Raw genomic sequence first — 23340 nt, forward strand, 5'->3', positions numbered from 1 at the left:
AGCTCTTCTTAATATTTTGACACCAAAATCATGTCGATACACCTTACCGACTGCGAGTAAAGCCACCCACGCTTTAACTTGACAGACTGTATTTCTCAAAAAAGAGTCCGGGGACGTCTGTTATGATATTTTATAGTATCTCCAAATACAGCTTTTAAAAATTTTTATTTTTGTGGGAAAAAACCCGGGGAAATTGTAAGTATCTCATGCCCTTAATCTATGGCACAAAAAAAACTTCACTCGCGTGATATTTTTTCGTACGACTAGCCATTATTTATTTAAGGCCTTAAATACAATTAAGGATACAAAAAAAGGTAATCGCTAATAACTTGAAAATTTTGGCTTTTAGGGGAGGATGTGTTTATAACAAATACATTGTTTATAAGACAATAAATAAATAATAGCTCGTCGTACAAAAGAATATCACGAGAGTGAAAAGTTTAATCATGTGTCAGGGATTAATAAAAAAAAATGAAGTAAATTATGGTAATGAAGGGTAATTATTTATATCAATTGTTATAAACAATTTAGCAAAAGAAATTATGAACAACGAATTATGTTAATACCGCCAGATAAAGCTTTCGCAACAATTTAAGGCAACATTATGACATTGGTTGATCTGGATGATTATTTATAATTAAATGAAGATACTATCACATAATATTACACTATATATACTATACAAACTATATGCTATAATAACTCTTGTAATACTATAACAACTTTGTAACAAAAATTCAAGAAGAGAAGTTTTTATTCCATCAGAAAATTTCTTTTTCCTTTTAAGAGATCTACCCTTGATATAGACAGTGTAGAAGTCTTAAATTTCTCTGAATTATAGATTCTGAGATAACACTGTGTAAATATGGCAATTTTGTTAAAAAATCATTTGTTTATAACGCTGTATATTGCAAACGGTTCGTCGTACAAAAAAATGCAAGACGCAAAAAAGTTTAATTTTTACTCAGCCATGTTAAAAATGATTTTTTTCTGTATATAACTAATGAAATTGTTTAAAAAATGGTTTAAACAAAAATTGACCCATATTTCAAAAACCTACCGAAGATATTCGTAATCAGGGTCCTTTTTTAATTAAAAAAAGAGTAATCTCGGGGACCTATTAGTGCATGCAGAAGTGTTAGTGGCTACGGGATTAGCTACGAGTTACATTAAATCAATTCTGATGTTTGAAATCATTAAAATTTTTTTATTGAAAACAATTTAAGGAATTATAATTAATTATGGTTAGCGCAATTGAACCCAATCGATTTCCATAGTTTGAAATCATTCTAATTATACGATGAAAAGTTAAGACATTAATTGAATTGAATTTTTTTACCACGAGTTAAATTGAATCAATTCTTATCATTTTTCATTTATTTTAATTGCTTTTTGAAAACAATTGAAGAAATCAGAATTAATTATATTTTGCGCAATTAAACCCAATTGATTTTCATAGTTTTATATATTTTATATTTTATTATTATATAGTTTTAAATTATTTAATGTGCATAATAAAAATTATCAAATTATTATATATATGATTCGGGAATTTTTAAATTCGCTAATATTAAAAACTGTTCAGGAATTTTATCGTTTGGGAATTTAATATCCGGGTAATTTCAAATTCGGTAATATTATAATCTTTCGGGAATTTTATAATTTAGTTATAGTATAAACGGTCGGGAATTTTCGAAATCGCTAATATTATAAACTGTCCGGGAACTTCATCAGCTAGGAATTTTATTATTTGGGAATCTTATTATTCGGGAATTTTCAAATTCGGTGATATGATAAACTTTGGGGAATTTTCCAATTCCGTAATATAATAAACTGTTTGTGAATTTTATTAACGGGGAATTTTATTGTTCTGTAATCTTACAGTGTTGGGAATGTTATTTTTCGAGATTTTTCAATCGTTTCAAAAATTCATCTCTATTGCTTAAAAATTATTTTCTTGGTGAAAATTTATCTATGGAGCTTTAAAATTCAAAAAATTAAACTTTTTTTGAGATATTGTCCTTTTGAATTAAAATTCATACATTCCTACATGAAATAAAAAATATAAAATCTTTCGTTGAAGATTCACTTTGTTGAAAATTTAATTATTTTATCGAAAATTGAACTATTTTGTTAGTATTCTTTGTGGACGTTTCGTTACTTTCGGGGATGAGGGGGGGAGTGAAATCCACGGTTTTCAAAAAAGGGTGACTCCCTTATCACGTAAATCCTTTACGCAATAAACGCAAAAATTCAAAATACCCGCGCTTTGTAGATGTGGTCCAGCGACAGCGCTCTGTTCACCACTACAGCTCTATCTCATCCCTTTTCCATGCTCGATTGCTCGTCGGTGACTTTGTCTTCAGAAGTGTAATCACACAGACAGGTCCGGCAAGTGGCGCCTCTATGGTCGTTGCGTGAACTGACTCGTTGAATGTTCGTTCGGAAAGATGGCGGCCAGCGACGACGAGCCGATGCATCTCTACGAGGTTTTTCAAAACTGTTTCAATAAGATCGCCAACAAGCAACCCGGTGAGTCTCACGAGCTGATTCTTGACACCCTCGACCTCGAACCCCTCCGCGAGTGCGCGTCAAAACTAACCCGGAAGTGACTAAAATTCCGGATTTATCTCGCAGTTTCCGTGTTTCGGCACATCTCGAGCTGTCTCTCATCTCCAAATTTGCCGAAAATCATCTCTCAAGGTCAAAAGTTCAGTGACAAGGGTCGTTTTTGTCCATCCAATGTGTTTTCAGATTCAAGGGCGAAAATGTCGCAAAAGTGAATTCGGGACGTCTGCCTTTTTTTGGGCGATTCTTGTGTTTTGGTTCGCTTGTCATTGCACTGGACAGTGCTGCCTCTCCCGTTGCACCACCAAAATTTCGATTAATTTTCGCGACTTTCGCCCACTCAAAATTGGCAAATTTCCGGGTTTGTTTGTTTCTAATGCTGGAGTTTATATGTGGCTTGATTTTTTTATGAAGGACAGTTTAAGCCCCAAGATCTGAACAAGTGGTTTTGTTTTTTTAGTGTAAATAGTGTTGTGTGAGTTCGATTTTTGACAGCAGAGGTGTTCGGTGTCGAGGTTTTTTTCTCTTTTTATGAGGAAATAATATAAGGAAACGTAATTTTAGATGTTAGTTTTTACATTGAAAAAGGAAAAGATTCACTGTCAGTTTGTTGACAAAACTTTTGTAAAAGAACGCAAGGATTTCAAAGAGTGTCTTCAGGCTGACTGCAACCACGTGAAACGTGAAAAATATTATTTGTTCGAATTTTGTTTATAGCCAGTTTCACAAAATCTTGATGCGAATTCATGTTAATTCGATTGACTTTACGTTTGTGGAATGAAAGTAAAATTTGTTTTTTATTTATATCATACTTCCTTACTTCGCATACATTCGTTTTTGAGGTTAGTTGACAGAACAAATAATAAACAGTAATTAAATTCTTTTTTTAAGTAGAGTACACTAGTACAGTGATGTTTCGCGAATAAGATGTATAATAAATCACGAAAAATACAATTCCCAATACTGTCCGAATTGCAAACTTCCCGAATAATAAAATTCTCCAATTATAAAATTCCCGATTCGGAAAATTCTTGAATAATGAAATTCGCGGCAGCTTATAATATTGTCGAATTTAAAAATTCCCGAATAATAAAACTCTCGAATTGGTAACTTCTCGAATTGCTCATTTCCCGAATGATAAAATTGTGGAATTGGAAAATTCCTGAATAATAAATTTCCCAAAATTGAAATCTTCCGTAACAATAAAATTACCGAATTGGAAAGTTTCCGATTAATAAAATTATCGAACTTGAAAATTTCCGCATAATAAAATTCGCGACAGTTTATAATATTAACTGATTTGAATATTCCCCAATAATCAAATTCTGACACTAAATTCCCTAATAATAAAATTTCTGAATTGGAAAATTTCCGGATAATAAAATTACGGAATTGAAAAATTCTTGAATAACAAAATTGCCGAGTAAAACAATTAGATAATTGGAAAATTTCCACATGATAAAATTCGCGAAAGTCTTAACATATTAACGAATTCAAAAATTAAAATTCCGACACAAAATTACCGAATAATAAAATTCCCAATATGGAAAATTTCAGAAAAATTAAATTACGGAATTGAATAATTCCTAAATAATAAAATTCCCGATTAATAAAAGTATGAAACTGGAAAATTTTCGCACAATGAAATTCGCGACAATTTATAATATTAATAAATTTGTAAATTTCCGAATAATAAAATTACCGAATTGGAAATTTTCAAAATAATAAAATAGCGGGTTTGAAAACCTCTTGAATAATAAATTCCCCGAATTCGAAAATTCCTGAATTGAAAAATTCCCGAATCGGAAAATTCTCGAATAATAAAATTCATCAATCAGAAAATTCCATAATAATAACATTTCCGATTAATAAAATTACGGAATTGGAAAATTCCTGAATAATAAAATTGTCGAGTAATAAAATTATTGAACTAGAAAATTTCCGCATAATAAAATTCGCGATAGTTTATAATATTAATTAATGTAAAAATTCTCAAATAATAAAATTCTGCCACAAAATTACCGAATAATTTAATTCCCGAATTGGAAAATTCCCGAGTAATAAAACTCCTGAATTGATAAATTCCCGATTCATAAAATTATCAAACTGGAACATTTTCGCATAATAAAATTTGGGACAATTTATAATATTAATGAATTAGTAAATTTCCCAATAATAAAAATCCTACATAAAATTACAGATTTGAAAAATTTCTGAATAATAAAATTACGGTTTTGAAAAATTCTTGAATAATAAATTCTCCAAATTTGAAAATTCCTGAATTGAAAAATTTCCGAATCGGAAAATTCTTGAATAATAAAATCCCGAATAATAACATTTCTGAAAAATAAAATTACGTAATTGGAAAATTCCTGAATAATAAAATTGTCCAGTAATAAAATTATCGAACTAGAAAATTTCCGCATAATAAAATTCGCGATAGTTTATGATATTAACGAATCTGAAAATTTTCAAATAATAAAATTCTGACACAAAATTGCTGCATAACAAAAGTCCCAAATTGGAAAATTCCCGAAAAATAAATTTGCGGAATTGGAAAATTCCCGAATAATGAAATTCCTGAATTGAAAAATTCACCAATCAGAAATTTGCCGAAGAATAAAATTGCATAATTGGAAAATGTATGAATTAAAAAATTCCCGAATAATAAAATTGCAGAATTGAGAAATTTACAAATAATAAACTTACCGAATAGGAAAACTCCTGAATAATAAAATGCCCGAATTGTAAACTTCAAGAATAATGAAAATCCCGAATTGGAAAATTCACGTATTATAAAATTCACCAATCAGAAAATTCCCGAAAAATAAATTTACAAAATTGGAAAATTCCCTAATAATGTCTAAATTGGAAACTTTTCGAATAATAAAATTCCCAAGTAATAAAATTCCTGAAGTGAAAAATTCAGGAATCAGAAAATTCTTAAATTGGAAAATTGCGAATAATTAAATTGCGGAATTGGAAAATTTCGGAATTAAAAAATTCCCGAATTGAGAACTTCCCGAATCGGAAAATTCTGGAATAATAAAATGCCCGAATTGTAAACTTTCCGAATAATGAAATTCGAAATTGGAAAATTCCTGTATAATAAAATTCATGAATCGGAAAATTGCCAAAATCCTGAATTAGATAATTGCCGAATAATAAAATTATGTTATTAGGAAATTTATGAATTTTAAAATTCACGAATAAAAATGGTCGAATTATAAAATTCCCGATTAATAAAATTCCGACGTAAAATTATAGAATAATGAAATTCCCGATAGCTTTTAATATTACCAAGTTTTTAAATTCCGACATAAAAGTACAGAATTTGAAAATTCTCGAATAATAAAATTCCGACATAAAAAACCAAATAATACAATTTGTGAATAATAAAATTCCCGATTTGGAATCTTCCCGAATAATACATTTCTCATATAAAAAAAATTCCCGAATAATAAAATTACCGAATTGGACAATTCTCGAATTTAAAAATTCGCTTCAGTTTATTATATTACTGAATTTGAAAATTCTATAACAATAAAATTCTTAAATAACAAAATTTTCGACATAAAATTTCCGAAAAATAAAATTCCCGAATATAAACAATGTAACTTTTTAATGTATAAAAACAATTTGATTGTGATATATTTCTTATCGCAATAATTTAATTAGTTTCATGAATAAAAAAAATTAATTGTTTAAATTCGGGAATTTTCTAGTTTGGATATTTTATAATTAGGCAGTTTTCTGTAAAGAATTTTGAAATTTGGCCATATTATAAACTTACAGGAATTTTCTAATTGGATAAAATTATAGAAATTCAGAATTTTATTAAGCGGACATTGTTCATTTCGGGAATTTTACAGTGTCGTGAATTTGATTTTTCGGGATTTTTTAGTCGTCCCTTACGTATGTCCATTTTACCTTGAAGTTGGTTGTTTACTAGCTTCTGATTTGCAAAAATTATAAATCAGGGTCTCTAATTATCCTGAAAACCCTTGAATTAGCAGAGAATTTGTGTACACTTGGAAATTTCAGTGAATTTCGTTCAAATCAGGCAATTTTTTCGAAAACATGCCTAAATTTGGTTCAAATTGTAATATAAAATTGAATAACAATGCTTTTTCATTTGTAATAGTAGCTGAACTTTTTGTTTGAAAATTCGTGTTTTTTTATTGCTAAAAAGTTAGTTTTTTTAAAGCTTAGAATATAATTCCTCTATTTTTGGTTTAAAATCTAATCTTTTTATTTGAAAATATATGTATTATGTAGAAAATTCTTCCTTCCTAGTAGAAAATTAACCCTCCACTGTTAAAATTTTGTCTATTTCGGTTGAATTCGAACTGCTCTTGATTTAAAAACTATTTTTTTTCTGTTAAAACAATAACTATTACGATTTTTGTACAGAATTCGTATATTTTTTGGTTGAAAATTAATTAACTTGTTTAAAAGTTAGAGTTTTTTATTAAACGTTTTCCTTTTTTAAATTCATTATTTTATTTGAAAATGTATCACGTTTGTTAATAATTTAAATATTTCGTTGAAAATTCCTTTTTTTTTAACTGAAAATTCTTGTTTTTTGTTTTAACTGAAAATTTAACTATTTAATTCTTAGTTGATAATTGATATTATTAGATGAAAATTCATCTATTTGGTAAAAATTAATTTTTTAAACAAAGATTTATCTTTTTTAGTTAAAAATTCATGTGTAGTTTTGAAAATTCGTTCTTTTTGGCAAACAAAAAAAATCTTTTCTCGTTGAAAGTTTGTCCATTTTGATTAAACTCTGCTCTTTTGCAGTTAAAATCTTTTTTAGTTGAAATACTAAATATTAATTGAAAATGTATCTTTTCTGTTTGAATATTCGTTTTTTCTTTTGCTTAAAATATATATTTTTTTAACTGAAAATTTAAATATTCAATTTTTAGTTTAAAATTTGTGTATTTTATTCATGTGTTTTGGTTAAGGATTAAACTATTATGTTGAAAATTTGTCTTGTTTTGTTGAATACAATAGTTTTTTTTTTAGTTGAAATAACATCTTTTTTAGTTGATACATCAATTATTCCATACATTTCTTAAAAATATTTTGCTAAAATATTCAAAATTAACCAAATATGAATATATTCAATATATGGACATTATTTACAAGGATCGAAAAGACTTTATAATAAACTCGAAAAATGGTATATACATATTCCAAACCTTGGGTTAAAAAAATGCTTAAATAGGTCCGTACATTCACAATTTTTACTTGTAAATATCGCGATATATCTGGGAATAAATCTGAAAAGGTCAGGGAATTTTTCCAGCTTTTTGTTTTCAAAATTGAATCATTCAAATTTATAAACGATTTTCGTATGAAATCTTTACTAATCGATTGATTTAAAATTGAAAATGTTCCAAGTGTTATGGTAAAAGCAACAAAAAAACTCTTTAATTATATAAGAAAAAAAAAAATTTTCCCGTACCGGGAATCGAACCCGAGCCTCCTGGGTGAAAGCCAGGTATCCTAGCCACTAGACCATACGGGACTGTGAGTTCAGGTTTCTAAGCAAAGGAGATGACGAGAAGTTAAAAAATTCTGTTTTGTAAAAAAATTTCCATTTACAAAAATTTGAGCTTGTGAAATATTTGTTAGCTGAACAGCATGTATCTGCAGGATTTACCTTTTTAACTTTTTAATTCACGTCTTTAAAGACGTGTGACACTTGTCCGATTCATACTAACCCACAATAAAAAAATCCGGAAATTTTTGTTTGTAGTTGTAGAAATTTATTAGTACATGCTCTTTCTCTAGTCCTTTTTTTATTTTTCCATACTTTCAGCCCAATATCTCATTTCATGTGGCACTGCTATAGTGAAGGGTGCAAAAAAATGTCGGTATGGTAGGAATCAGAGAAGTGCTGGATGCCTTTAAATCAGTAGTCAGCAGCTTCCTGTAACGACCGTATTTTAGCGTTAGTTCACGAGTAGGATTATCTGAAACGTAAAATGTAGATGGCGCTGGCAGTCATTTCAATCTACATGATTGCAAGGAAAATTAAATTACTTATCGTTTTTTCGTAATCACAACCGATTGGATGTGTAAGAATTTAAAAAATGTATATATTTCTTAATTTATAATAAGTGGAAGTAAAAGAAAACGTAAGTAGGCCAAAGTTATCTTCAGTTTGGCATGTTGTGCATGTTCAAGTCACAGAATCTTTTATGCAAGAAGTATGTTGATTTTCAAAGGATCTCATATTTACCGATTTTATGAAAAAGAATGTTTTTTACAAAGTTGGGCCCCATCCGGATTTTCAGTTTCAAATAATTGTTTGCGTGAACTAATGCGGATGCAGGGGCCTGGTAGTTATTGATTTTGTGATTAAGTAATATAAATTTAAAAAATTGAAATTTTTCTTTAACTTTGAAATTTATTTTAAATGTGCACTAATCTCGAATTAGGTATTTTCATTTTAGCCACCATCTAACTAGTTTTCGTTGACTGCTGAGGGGAAAACAAGGGATCAAATGCATGGGATTCAGTTAATTTTTTGCCTTATTTTGCTAATAACTTCATAAAAATTAATTTTTTCTAAACATGTGTATTTAAAAAATAGTTTTTATTTATTTAATTACAATTTGATGTAATAATAATAAAATTATAATTATTATTAATTACAAAGGTATTATAGAAATAAATGTTGGTTCCATGCATTTGGTCCATTATTTTCCCCCTCAGCTTTAATCGAAGTGAAGTTAGCTGATGGTTGAAGTGAAAATACCTAATTGTGAAAGTTGTTTAATTTATCTTTGAATTAGGATGAGTGACCCAGTGAATGAACACTTAAGGAAATCACTGATTACAACTAGTCCATTTCACGTTATAATAATTGATTATTGTTACAAAACTTTTGAAAATAGATTCTTAAGAGTTCAAATTTCATAATCCGATAAACAAATGTTGTTTTTACCAAAAAGCTTTATAAAAAATAATTAAATAGTGCAAATTTAACGAAAACACCAGTGAATGAACACTGTGAGCCAATGAATGAACAGTGGAGCACCAGTGAATGAACACTATAATCACTACAAATTAGAATTAGGATTTGGGTATAAAATTACATAGGTACATTACAAACTGAGCAATTGAACAATGTAAAATATTAGGAAGCGTTGCGAAATTCATCATTAAATATATTATTTAAATAAAAACCACAAGACATTTAGATATAATGAAAGGAGGGAATAAAAAAATTTAACACAGAACTAGGTTAACTTTTCCTAATTTTTTATTGCAATATTTATTTTTAAAATATTTTTATCAGTTCTTTTAACATTACAGAAAATACAACTTTTCGTTTAAAAATAGAAAACTCTTATCTAGTGACTACAATAGATAACTGCGATTTTTAGGACACATAAAATTTGTAATACAACACCTTACTATGTTGCTTTAGGTTAAATTAGTAAATATAATTATAAATCACAGTGTTATAAAAATGGAAATTTTTTAAACATTTATAAATATATATTGACTAGTACGCAGTAGTACCTAGCACGAATTAATGTTTTTTATAGTTAAAAAACGTTTTCTAAATGCAAAAAAGCATTAAATTTCTAACCTCAAAGTTGCCTTACCTTTAGTTTAGTTCGTGCGTACTTTTTTGATGTTCTAACCACAAAAATATACATTTAAACTATAACTATTTATAGTTTATATTTATATTTATAGCTTCGATATTTATAGTCACATTAATTGAAACAAACTTATTTATATGTAACGAAACAACAGCCAGGTCTCCGTCACCTGCTGTTCATTCACTGGACCTGCGGGGTGAAAGTTTTGCTCCAATAAATGAACAGAGCGTTCGTTCACTGGAGCACGGGTAATTTAAGGGTCCAGTACGTGAACACTCATTTATTAATAAAAAAAACGTACTTTTTGTGAAAAAACCTTGTGGGAAATTGAATAATAATAATAATAATATCTTACAGCTATAACAGCACAACTTTGATACAGAAAAGGTAAAGAATTTTTTTGTAAAAGCAGTGTAAACAAGGAGTTGCTTAGGCACGTACCTTATAGTGGTCGACGACTTTCTCACCATCACACACCATAATCGATGATGCTTCACATTCAAGAAATTTTTAAAATTATTTACAAGAATTTACTGCAATGAATTGTATAATAAACTCTTCAAAATTGCTTCAAGATTTCAAATATATAGAAATTCATAAAGACTTTAACTTGGAAAGGTTATATTTCTATATTTTTCGCATTAGTGTTCATTCACTGGTGACTGTTCAGCCACTGGATCACTCACCGTATTATATATTTTAAATTATGGATTTAAAAAATAAAAAAAATTCCCGTACCGGGAATCGAACCCGAGCCTCCTGGGTGAAAGCCAGGTATCCTAGCCACTAGACCATACGGGATTGTGAATTCAGTTATGCAAGCAAAGGCAATCCAGAAAATTTTTTTAATCTGATATTATTCAAATGAACAAATTAAAAAATTTGGAGCACGTTGCAATTTTCTTTAAATTTAAGATCATGTTTCTGGAGGGTCGAGTTACATTATTCGCAATCACATGTATATAAAAAATTCGAAAGCTCATAAACTGAAATGGATTCTAAATTTATCTTACGGAAATGTAATTGCAAATACCGACGCCGTGACTTCTCTTGACCTTTTTGATGTATCCCCGTAAATCAATAGTAAGCAATAATATATTCATAATATTTTGAATTATTTACACAAAATTCGAAATTAAATATTTTGAAAGTCCTTACAAATATTTTTTATTTTATTTTTTTTCCATTTTAAAACTTTGTTCACATTGCAGAATAGAGGCGTCATCTCTGTTTTTAATGGAAAAAAATGTTAGAATTTTTATTTGAACGATAAATGAATCGATCAATTAAAGTTTCAAAATTGTTCGTTATCAAAAAAAAAAATTTCTTTTTCCCAGCCAAAAAAAGAAGTGACGCCCCTATTCTGCAATTGTATCACAACTTTTTTTTAATTTCCCTCAGTTTTGAATTGTGAAATGTCTTTAATTTATTTCTCAGTTATTTTTTTTAATTTTTGAATTAATACTGTAAAATCAAATTAAACAAATTTCCCGTACCGGGAATTGAACCCGAGCCTCCTGGGTGAAAGCCAGGTATCCTAGCCACTAGACCATACGGGACTGTAAAATCAAATATTTAAACAAAAGAGAAGTTGAAAAAAGAATTTAATTCCATGTACTTAAAAATCCCCTGTTTAAACAGTGTATTTGTCTTATACATTTAAACTTCCAAACCTTACATTTAGATTTGCGATATTATTTTCTAATTAATTAAGTTTTTCTCCAATTTCAAATCGTTTAAACTATTTTGCTTTTCAATCGAGGATGAGCCAAGAGAGTATGCAAGTATAAAATTAAAGAGATCAAGGAATGTTTTTGTGTTCGATATGCAATTTACACGTTGTTAAAAGTCACGTGACATATGAAATGCGATTATGGGATAACAAAAAAATTCCTAAATCTTTCAAAAATATATGCAGATCATGTGAAAAATATGTATACAAAATATATTCTAAAAAATGCTCTTATTTTATATAATGATAAATTAATATGGAGCGTTATCAGACATTTTATAAAAAATATTACGCAAAAATAGTGATTAATAGATACTTTTATTAGTAATCAACGTCGATAAATCGATTTTCAACCATACTATTTATAACATACAACATAACTATTTTAGCGCGCATTATAAATATTTTGAATAATTATTACAAAGAAAAAAACTTGTGGGGCAATAATGGAAGTGATTTTTGAAATCTTTAACTCGAAAATATTAAAATATGCTCTTGGTTTTTATATTTTTCGACTTAATATAAATAATATCTGAATCTCCAATATTTAAAAAATATTTTTAGTATTATTTATTACTTTTTTACTTTAAATCTGTAGTTTGGGGCAGGTGTGTGGCAAGATATTTTACATCCTTTCTTTTTCATTTCTAAACAAAGTCGTCTAAAATTTAGAAACTTTACTACATTGAGCTTTGTCATAATTACTTTACTTAAATTAAATTGAGAAAAAATTTATTATTTATAATAAAAAGCTGTAATAATTTTGAAAATTCTGTCAGTGAATCTTTATCTTTTTAAAAATAAATTATTTACGAAATTATATCAGATTAATAGGTTTAGTTCCCGATTTAGCAATTCTTTCAAATTTGAGAATGTGTATTTTTTAAAATTTAAATTTAAAATGGTTTATTTCTATATCAAATTACTAAACAATTTTTTGACATTGAAAATAATACAAGAATAAACGAGAAAATCTAGTAGATTAAAAGCTATTTTTTTCTTATTGAAAAATGACTAAAAAAATGTTTTAATTCTATCTTTTGCTCGTTTCCACAAATTTTATGTTTATTTTTAACAAAATAAGCAGGTCAAATATTATTTTCAGAAATTGTTGAGAATACTCTATTGTGTGTATTAGCACACAATTGATTCTGTATATCCTTTCACTGTTTATTATTAAATGACCTTATAAGCGTTTATATCCAGATCTGATAAGTTATGCGTAACTTATTTTCAAATTGAGATTATCTTATGTCATTGTAGCCATGAATTGCTGGGAAAATCGAGTTTAAATTATAATTAATTCAACATTTTTTAGGTCAATCTAAAGGTTTGCGTGAGTATTAATTCAACATTTTTTAGGTCAATCTGAAGGTTTGCGTGTGTGAAAAAACTAAGTTTTCTAGAAGCTTCCTCATTGTTATCTACATATTAGAGAAGATCGTTTATTGCCTTATTTTTTACCCTCAAACGGTTGTTACGTTCAAAATTTAATAGAATGCTCTGGAAGAAAGTTGTTCCCAAAGAAAAAAGAATTTTCTTCTCTGAAATATCAGAAACAAATTCATTAAATCAACCTGTTGATATTTTTTCAATAAAGAAGTATTTACAATTCTTTAAAAACTTTTGAGATTTCTAGAATTACATATAGTATTGAATATATATTATTTTAGACTTACGCAAGTTTCTACAACCACTCTGAATTGTTCCTATTGTAATTTCAAAAAAAAATATTTCCTAAACAAAATTTGTGGACAAAAATAAACAAGAGGAAAGAAAAATGTGTATAATTTATACCGCCGCGCCAACTATAGTTAAAGATGGTAATAAAAAAACTCCTACTTTGGGTTTTTGATACGGAAAATTATGATAGGTTGTTTTTCATTGGCTTTTGCTATTTTGTGAGAAAAACAGTTATAACGAAAGACATATTTGATCTATTATTACTTTTTTTTGTATTGGGTTTGCAATGCTTTCAGAGGGGCAAAGTCGAGTTGAGAATATAATGCATACATTCAAATAGGGAAAAGGAAACAAAGGAGGCCCAATGTGAAAAGGAAATGTGCAAATAGAACAGAAAAGGATCGTGAAAATAATATAGGTATGTAAATGGCCGTAAGGAAATAATAAAATGACGAATAAGATCAATGAAAAACTGAATAAAAAAGAAACAAGTCAGTGTAAAATAAAGATAAGAAATGGCGAATTTAGGAAAATTAGGAAAGAAAACAAAAATAATGCTGAGAATGAAAAATAAGTTATAAATTGAATACATTTAGCTTTAGTTCGCGAGCTTATATAATACACGTAAATAATGCTGAGAATGAAAAATAAGTTATAAATTGAATACATTTAGCTTTAGTTCGCGAGCTTATATAATACACGTGAAAGAAAAGTGAAAATGATGTTAAATTGAAGAAGTGAAAATAAAGAAATAAGTAGAAAAATGGATTGAGGAAGAAAAGAAGCAGAAAAAATTTAGTGTGAAAAGAGAAGTCATATATAGTAGTCGGGAAAATGAAAATTAGTACGAGATAAACCAGAAGCAAATGCGCTCATAGCTTGCTACTCGCACGGCTCGCTTCGCTCGCTAGTTTGAGCGCGCCTAGGACGCAGGACTGTTCATTATCGCGCTTCGCGCTTGAAAATATATTTATCTCGCGCTCCGCGCTCGGTCTTTGCATTACCCTCCACATTTGTGCACAGACCACAATGCGACATTTTCTACATTGTATGTTAAAACTGAAAATTTTTGGACCTATGAAAAAAATCGTTTTTTTCTATTTTTGAAGATTTTCCAGTTTTTGAAAAGTATATAACTTTTCTAATTTTCATCGAAATTAAACATTTTATTTGGTTAATTTGCAAGTCTTTTACCCATCTATAAGAAACTTTGACAAAAATTTATAAAATTTCAAAATCAAACATTTTTAAATTTCGAAAATGCACTCAATTTTTTAATTTTTGTTCGAAAAATCTGATTAACGAACTTGGCCTTTATTTTGGGGACCTTCAGAAGTGTATCAAATGCGGACTCGATTGGACAAATTTTTCAAAAGTTAGCGTGGCTACAACATTCAGGTAACCATACATACAGACATACAGGCAGACGTACAGACAGACAGACACCGATAAAATTTTATGATTTTCGGATACTGTGCGCGCCGAAACGTAAAGATCCGTTAAAACCCAGAGATCGAAAATTTGGACGATCGCATTACACTAACGTTTTTAATTTTCATCCAAATAAAAATTGTCATTTGGATAATTTACAAGTATTTTTGTCAAGTATCGGAGACATTGACAACATTTTCTGAAACTTGAAAAAAATTTGTCTAAAATGTTGAAAAGCTCTAATTTTTTTAATTGTGTACTAATCAAAAAATTCGGCTAGAATAGTTTGAAAGTTATTTGGCATCTACTGAAAATTTTGAATAAAATTTTTGGATTTATGAAAAAAATCATTTTTTCTATTTTTTGAAAATTTTCCAAAAGTATATAACTTTTCCAATTTTCAAGAAAATTTAACATTTTATTGGGCTAATTTGCAAGTCTTTAACCCATCTATGAGAAACTTTGACAAAAATTTTCATAGGTTAAAAAAAAATTTTTTTATGTTAAAAATGCTATAATTTTTTAAATTTTGGGCTAATCGAAAAATTTGGGTAAAATAGTTTTGAAATATATTTGGTGTCTGATGAAAATTTGGAATGAAATTTTTGGATCTATAAAAAAATAATTTCTTATATTTTTTGACAATTTTTAATTTTTTAAAAGTATATAACTTTTCTTATTTTTATCAAAATAAAAAGTTTTGTTCAGATAATTTGCAAGTCTTTTACCCATATATAAGAAACTTTGACAACAATTTATAAAATTTCAATATTTTGAGAATGCTCTCAATTTTTAAATTTTGGTTCGAAATATCTGATTAACGAACTTAGCCTTTATTTTGGGGACCTTCAGAAGTGTGTCAAATGCGTACTCGATTGGACAAATCCTTTAAAAGTTGGCGTGGCTACAACATTCAGTTAACCATACATACATACAGACATACAGGCACCGATGAAATTTTATGGTTTTCGGATTCTGTGAGTGCCGAAACATAAAGATTCGTTAAAACCCAGAAATTGAAAATTTGGACGATTACATTATATTCTTAGGAATAAGAATGTAAAAATAAGAAAAAATAGAGAAGGAAAAGGAAATGCAGCAAATACGAGGAAATAAAAGATTTGAAGAATATTGAAAATATTGTAGTTACATTTGTTAACCGTTTCTCCATTTTAACTCGAGCATCGTCTAAATAACGGTAAAAAAGGTTCGAGGTACATACCTCATTAAAAGAAAGGGGATTCATAATTTCATATTCGGAACCCTTGTCCTAATTGGAAGGGAGGGATTGCGACAATATCTCCCCAGGTGTTAAAAAATTCCTTTTTGGATATTCATGAACAGTCTCAGCCAAAAGTAATCGAATTAGTAGATAGCCTTAATCATACATTTTTTTGTTTCCTAATGAAAAACCTAGTATTGAATGAAAACATATATCGCTCTGAACCCTGAGGAATTAACAAAAATCGTGAGAGAAATAATCATAGAAATTAAAGTCTTGGCAAAACTGCACCAAGATTTCCGACCAGTTTTTCTGTGAAATAAACAGTCTCTCCTCGTGCGCCCGGAAGTCGAATTATTGTCGGTTGTTTTTTTTTTCTGCAAGGGTCATTCTTTACGGTGCTTTCGAGAAAATCCACTTTGTACAATTTACAATAGTTGTGTTCTCCACCTCGTGTGGTTCGATTCCCTTCCTCTCTACTTTCAACATCGCCAGTTTATTTCTTCCGCACGCGACTTAACCTCGCTACCATATTTCCTCTTTTGCCATCTCGCAGAATTGCGGTAGACGCTTCAGCGCACTCGTAAATTCTTGGGCGCTTGGCTAAACCACTTAAAGCGATTGCGACTTTACGCCTGGACTGCATTGTTGTGCATCGTTAAGCGCATTTAAATCGCATTTAAATCGCACATCGACGAGATAATTAATTGGTCCAAATTATCCTCTTTTACTGCATCTCGCCTCCGTTCAGTTAACTGGAAAATCTCGAGGAATTTCTACATAACTTTAAATTTGGGATATCTCGTTTCACTTATAATATATATACTTGTCATGTTTCTCATTCTTCTCATGTCACGAATCTTTTTCTTCCAACGCAATAATGCACCCCCGTATGGTAGGCGAGGTTTCAAGGCCTAAGCCCCAAGGATTAGGTAGGTTGTCGTTCAAGTGCAAGAATCTCCAAAAATAGCCTCGGTCGGTCCCCAAGTCCGATAAAATATACTTTGAGATTCTTCTTGTTTTTTTCTTTTCTAAAAGGACCGTCATCTTTTAACTCTTAATTTTCGTATGGAAACGACTCCCAGATGTTCCACACTCGAAGAAACTCGCCTCTCCTTCCTTTAATTCGTTAATGTATTGCTACTTTCGAATGCAGGAAAAAAATAAAATAAAATTCCCCTTTGAGCAAAATAAGAGGCAATGTTGTGTATCGATGGCTGGTTAACTCGCACTTTAGAGCACTTTGAAGTACTTTGCGTTTATCGCTCGCGACGTCGGTGTGCTTCCTTGTAAAGTAAACGCTCCCGACGCCGGCAAAATAATCGCCTTAAAATTATGCGCGGGGCGCGACGGAAATATCCTGCGTGCCAGCAGCATAAATGGCGCTGCCTCTCTAACAAATCTCATGTCGTTACAAACTTTAGCGACTTCCTTTGTCACACTTGGTGACATTTTTGCGATCGCAAATGTAAACCGTTTTCGCGTGCTTATTGTTTTATTAAAGTACCTGCAGATGGGCTTTCCTCTATAACGGCAAATTGGATATTTCAGATGCAAATAAATTCCGGGTAATTGGCAAGATTCACAATTTCCAACCCCATTACATGGACAAGTACCCCCTCTCGTTAAAGTTGAGGAACCATAAACGAGATCCAGACACAACACTCGTGACTTAGGCCCCTCTTTTCCGTTCGCCTCTCGCTCTTCGCCGAGGGAGTGTCACCGTGATGCACCTGCCTCTCGCCCTCTCTGTCTCTCTCGCTCCGTCTTACACTCTTCCACACGCTTTCGGAATCGTAATGGTTTCATGTTGAAAACCAAGACAGTTACTTCATGGCAAGGGTCAGCGAAAATACATGAAAGAAACCCTCATGATAAAATGGAAAGTGGCTTTAAATAGCTGATTTGGAAAATCAATTGTTATGAAATTGATGTAATAGGGACAGTTATATTTGCTCAATCTTGTTACGAAACTTGATTGTGAAGGGAAGATCGCAGATTCTTTAAGTGTAGTTCTAATTCAATTATATAAACAGCCTCGTTCCGTCGTTATACGCAAAATAGATTTTACCTGAAGCATGAATGTCATTTCTGTAGTCATTGTTTGTCTTACGTAAGGAGTTTATAATTAGTCGAAACTGGTCTTTGGGTTTATTTAATACCTTCAAGGTACGCAGTTAATTTACTTCTTACGTATATTTTATATGCATCTCAAATCAGTGTCAGAATTTACAGTACGCACCAGGCAGGTGCATCTTCTGGTGCACCTTGACATTAACATTTCTCCTCGAATGAAATTGTATCGACACCACAGCCTCTCCTTTTGGTGTTTATCAAAACCGCTTCTCCAACAGTCGTTTCAGAAATGCAGAAGAATTTAACATCCCAATGTGAAAAAATGAAGTTTCAAAAAATAAAAAATTAGTTTATCCGTCTTCGAATACAAATAAGATCATGTGCACAATGTCTTCTGCCAAATTAACTAAAATTGGTTTAAAAGAACTGTGTCGCTACCCTACCTGAAAAACCTGGAATTGTCAGGGAATTTTTTCGAGAGCCTGTTTAATTTTTTATTTATCTTTTATTGCAATGTTGAATTGAATAACACGCTCTTTTGCTTGAAATCAATTTTTTCTCTGAAAGTTCAACTATCCTATTTTCAGTTCAAAATTGAACGGTTTCAGTTTAAAATTCAAGTCCTTGGTTTAAAATTCATGTATTTTGTTGAAAAATCGTTCTTTTTGGCAGAATTTTATTATTTTGTATTCAAAATTTAAAACTTCTCTGGTGGAAACATTGACTGATATAGGTTTTTTCCCGAAATCCACCTCCTTTGAAAGAAGATTTTATTTCTTGGTTGACTGTTACTCTTTTGTAAAAAATTATTTTGCTCTTGCTAAAGATTCGTAATTTTAATTGAAAATTCAACTGCTTGGTAGAAAATGAGCTATTTTGTTGGAAATTCGTATTTTTCTTTTGCTGAAAATTAATGTTTTCACTGAAAATTAAACTACTCCAGCTGCAACTGAAATTTGCTGAATTTTTTTTTGTGATTGAAAATTAATTGTTTTACTGAAAATAGAACTATTTAATATTTGGTTGAAAAATGGACTTGCGTTTAAAATTGTAACTTTTGTTAGAAGTCAATCTTCTGGGCTGGAAATTAATCTTTATGTTGAAAATTTAATGATTCTAATGTTCAGAATTCCTGAAGAAAAAACCAAGAATCCAACAACCAAATTTGGCCAAGAGACATAATATTTCCATTGCAATTTGAAAAAAGATAAAAAATTTCTTTAAAAAATAAAAGAAAACAATAAAGAAGAGAGAAAAAAGACCTTAAATAGGATTTTCAATTTGATTTTAATCTTATTTAAATTTCTTAAATTTGGATGATTTTGGATAAATCTCATCAGTTTCGTGGAAAATTCATGTTTTTGATTTCAAATGTAACTATTCTAGTTGAAGATTTACCATTTTAGTTGAAAATTTGCCGCTTTAATTAAAAATTAATTTTTTAACTAAAAATTTAACTCTTTAATTGCTATCTGACCAGCTATATTTTTAATTTAAAATTCTTGTATTTTCATTAAAATTCGGCTTCTTTAGTAAAAATAAATCTTCTATTCCATTTTTGGTTAGAACTTGATCTTTTTTAGTTTAAAATTCAACTATTTGTTTGAAAATTCGTCTTTTTGTATTTGATAATATAAACATTTCGTTGAAATTCGTCTTTGTGATAGAAAATTAATCTCTGTGTTTTAAAATAAGACTACTTGGTTCAAAATTGAACTCTTTTCCAAAAAAATGTAGCTTTTCGTTCAAAATCCATCTATTCCACATGAAGATTTATCATTTTAGTTGAAAGTTTATTAGTTTGGTTAAAAAGTTCACCAATTAATCGTCTCACAAAATTCATTTTTTGCTTGTAAATTCAAGTATTGCATTTAATTATTCATAATTTTAATTGGAAAGTTATCTTTTTGGTAGAAAAAAAACTATTTGGTTAAAAGATAAATTAAGTTTGTTTTAAACATAAATCTTTTTTGTTTGTTAATTTTTTTGGCTGCAAATGTAACTATTCTATTTTTGATTGAAAACTATTATTTTTTAGTTTAAAATTCGTGTATTTGTTTGCAAATTGATCTTTTTCTGTTGAAAATTCAATTGTTTGATTGAAAATTAATGTATTTCTTGAAAAATCTTCTTTTTGGTAAAAAATTCATCGACCTGTTTGAAAATCCAAATTTCTACTTGAAAAGTTAGCAATGTAAAGCGGTAACCACATTGTTTTACGTAGATATACACTGAATTTTAAGTATAATCAGATAAAATACAAATTTGTTTGAATTTTTATTAAAATTCATGAACATTAAAGACAAATTAAAGAAATGTTTTCAGATTTTTTGAGTATAATTTAATTAATATATCGTGCTAAAATATATAAGAATATATTTTAATATTAATTAATTTTCTAGAAAATAAAAAAAAGACATTATTTATAATAAACTCTTCAAAAATTATCCCTGGAAAAACTTAAAATACCTGGAAAAAATATGGAATTTTCAGGGATCTTTTTTCTAGTACAGTGAAACTCTTTTATAGCGCCGATTTTGGGGTTGACGGTGGATGGGAACTAACTCATTGTAGCCTGCTCCTCTTTTGTTTGTTCACGCTTGACTGCTCGTCTGAGTGACAACCACAGACCCCGCGGCCCCCGCGCTGTTTCTGTTATATCTACCTACGACGCGACGTTAATTATAGGAAGAGCTATAGAAGGGAGGGCTATTGAAGGGTTTCACTGTATTTGAGCAGACACCCTGATGAACTAACTCACGAAAGGGAGTAATAATTTTCGTAGATAAAGGCTATTGTGAAGACATGATTAATTTATCGAGACGGCTGGTTGTTTTTGGTTGATTGTTAATTATGGCGGCAGAAAAGCAGAGCTGATTTTCAATAGCCTGAAATATTAACAAAAGTAAGCTCTCATGACGATGACGAATCAAAGGAGGGGACAAAGGGTTTTACATACTCCCGAGCAGACAGTCAAATAGCTCTCTTCGCATTGAGTTTCAATTGATTTTTCATTATTAAAATTCTTGAGTAAATATAATGACCTGTCCAAATGACAACGTGATATATCGGTAGGGCGAAATAAAAATATTCCTATCTCCGGTGGTAAAGTTTGAAAATTCCGTATAAATTGGAAACACCAGCGCCCTCTAACTTTAAAGTAGGGAAACTTTCTATTTTGTCCTGCCGAGATAGCACCTTTTAATTTGAATTCTACGATAAGAATATTTGTACTCCTGTACATTTAACCATCCGATCTATCAATCTCATAATCGTGGAACAAAAACTAGTACTCCGCAAATTGCATTCCTACAGCATAAATCAATAATATCTGAAACAATTTATCGAGTGTCATGCTTGAAATGGATGAAATTATGAACTACAGAGTGCACTCTTTCGAGACTTTTTCTTAGGAAAGGCCAAGTCCAGTATTTTACGCACGGAAAGAGAAGTCGTGTATGCTTGTGCGTAACAGGCATTAATAATACGTATACATACATCCAAACACCAAGGCCCGTTGAGCATCTGCTTACCACCCCTCTCCGCACTCCCCTTGATCCCTTTCTCGGCCAATAGCAACCCCCACTGCACGGTCCGGCGGACCCCTCTTTCTCCAATCGCTTCGTTCGGCGGCGCATGCACACGCGAACGCACACTCCTTCATAAAAACTTATGCGTTGAACCCCTTTCGATGCGGAAACACGCATACATTGGCGGAGTGTCGGCTTTTAAATACAATCCCTTCGCACTGTTAGCAAACACTCAAAAGGAAATTGTAAAAACATTTTTGGCAATCGCGCTTGAGGAACCGTGGGAGCTCGGGTATTTAAGCAGTGAATCAATATTGAGAATTGATTTTTTAAATTCAATATATATAGGCGAGAGCCATCGACAATGAAATATGAACACATTTGTATGTGTGGGCCAGGTAGCCGAGGGGAAAATCGTTGTACCCGTTCACTTCAGGCATGCATATTTAAAAGGATTTATTAACAAATTGGTAAGTACTTTGTTCGGGATGAAACCCGAAAGTTGGCCTTGGATCAGCGTTTCGCAAAGGCCGCTCTCGCAGCGCAAAATTCCTGACTAATGCATGTCCCTCGTTACCAAACCTGAAAGGCCATTCGACCTGCTCCCGTTATGGTCGATATGAATTTATCCGGTAGTGAAACACTACTTTCTGCTTTGGAACTCGATGGATTTTTCACTTTCAGTCAGTGGAATTTTGTACTCAGATTAGTTATTCAGCACAAGATATTTTCGATCCATTCCACTTTTATTGAGTTGTAACTGGTGACGTATGTTTCACCTGGGTGAAAGTTGGTTAAAAATTAAGTCATTATGGGATTTTAGGAAGTGAAAAAAATAGTTTCAGAGAATTTTGCAGATATAAATCAGGACAAAAAATTGTTTTAAAAAGATCTCTAACTTTTTGAATTGTTAAATTCTTTGCACAGGGGCAACCGGTCTTAAAACGAATGCCAAAAGGATCCCTGCTTTTGGCAGTGCTATAAGTTTCCTTCGCAGGGCGTAAGTGTATAATTTAGTCTAGACGCGCTGGCTTTAGAATTTAGAAATGCATCTTCTGAAAGAACAGTTCCCTGGCGTCATAGAAATAGAGAGCATAGACATTCGTGTCTTTTACCAACTCGACTGAAACCTTCACCCTGCGGGAACCCATATTCTATCCCCTTGCTACCAGTGGCGTAGGTCGACCGGTTCTCAACTTCGTGGAACCAGCTACTTTACACATTTTTCATCTCCCCTATACTTCTTTGACATCTAAAATAATTTCAGAACAATAATCAAACCTGATGCGCCGTAAGAAAGTATTACTTTCATGTAAAAAGAGAAACAAAAACTAATTGAAAGTGCAAATGCTCAAATTAATTTTTCTATAAGGAAACTCAATCTGTTGGGGCTATGTAAGAGCTTCACTTGGGCTCACAATTTTTTATTATCTTTAAGGTACACTTTGCACTTGTACAGTGAAGATA

The 23340-nt window shown here is 30.4% G+C and overlaps 1 protein-coding gene and 3 non-coding genes across 14 annotated transcripts in view; 1 reads left to right on the forward strand and 3 right to left on the reverse strand.

Annotated features, from left to right (window-relative positions):
* The first annotated feature begins 2454 nt into the window (after positions 1-2454).
* LOC117168005 (protein daughterless) overlaps positions 2455-23340 on the forward strand; it is a 318058-nt gene continuing 297172 nt past the window's right edge. For 10 of the 11 annotated variants that reach the window (XM_033353319.1, XM_033353327.1, XM_033353335.1 and 7 more), the window contains exon 1: positions 2462-2532. In XM_033353319.1, coding sequence (XP_033209210.1) covers positions 2475-2532 — 58 coding nt within the window. In that variant the 5' untranslated portion in view covers positions 2462-2474. Of the gene's footprint in view, positions 2533-13910; positions 14033-23340 lie in introns of all 11 variants that reach the window. The other variant, XM_033353401.1, reaches the window with a different exon arrangement.
* Positions 8036-8107, reverse strand: Trnae-uuc. The gene has a single exon. It is a non-coding gene; the product is annotated as a tRNA-Glu (tRNA).
* Trnae-uuc lies at positions 10929-11000 on the reverse strand. Its single transcript has one exon. It is a non-coding gene; the product is annotated as a tRNA-Glu (tRNA).
* Positions 11687-11758, reverse strand: Trnae-uuc. Its single transcript has one exon. It is a non-coding gene; the product is annotated as a tRNA-Glu (tRNA).

This window comes from Belonocnema kinseyi, chromosome 1 (assembly GCF_010883055.1).
Source record: "Belonocnema kinseyi isolate 2016_QV_RU_SX_M_011 chromosome 1, B_treatae_v1, whole genome shotgun sequence".
NCBI classification, from domain to species: Eukaryota; Metazoa; Arthropoda; class Insecta; order Hymenoptera; family Cynipidae; genus Belonocnema; species Belonocnema kinseyi.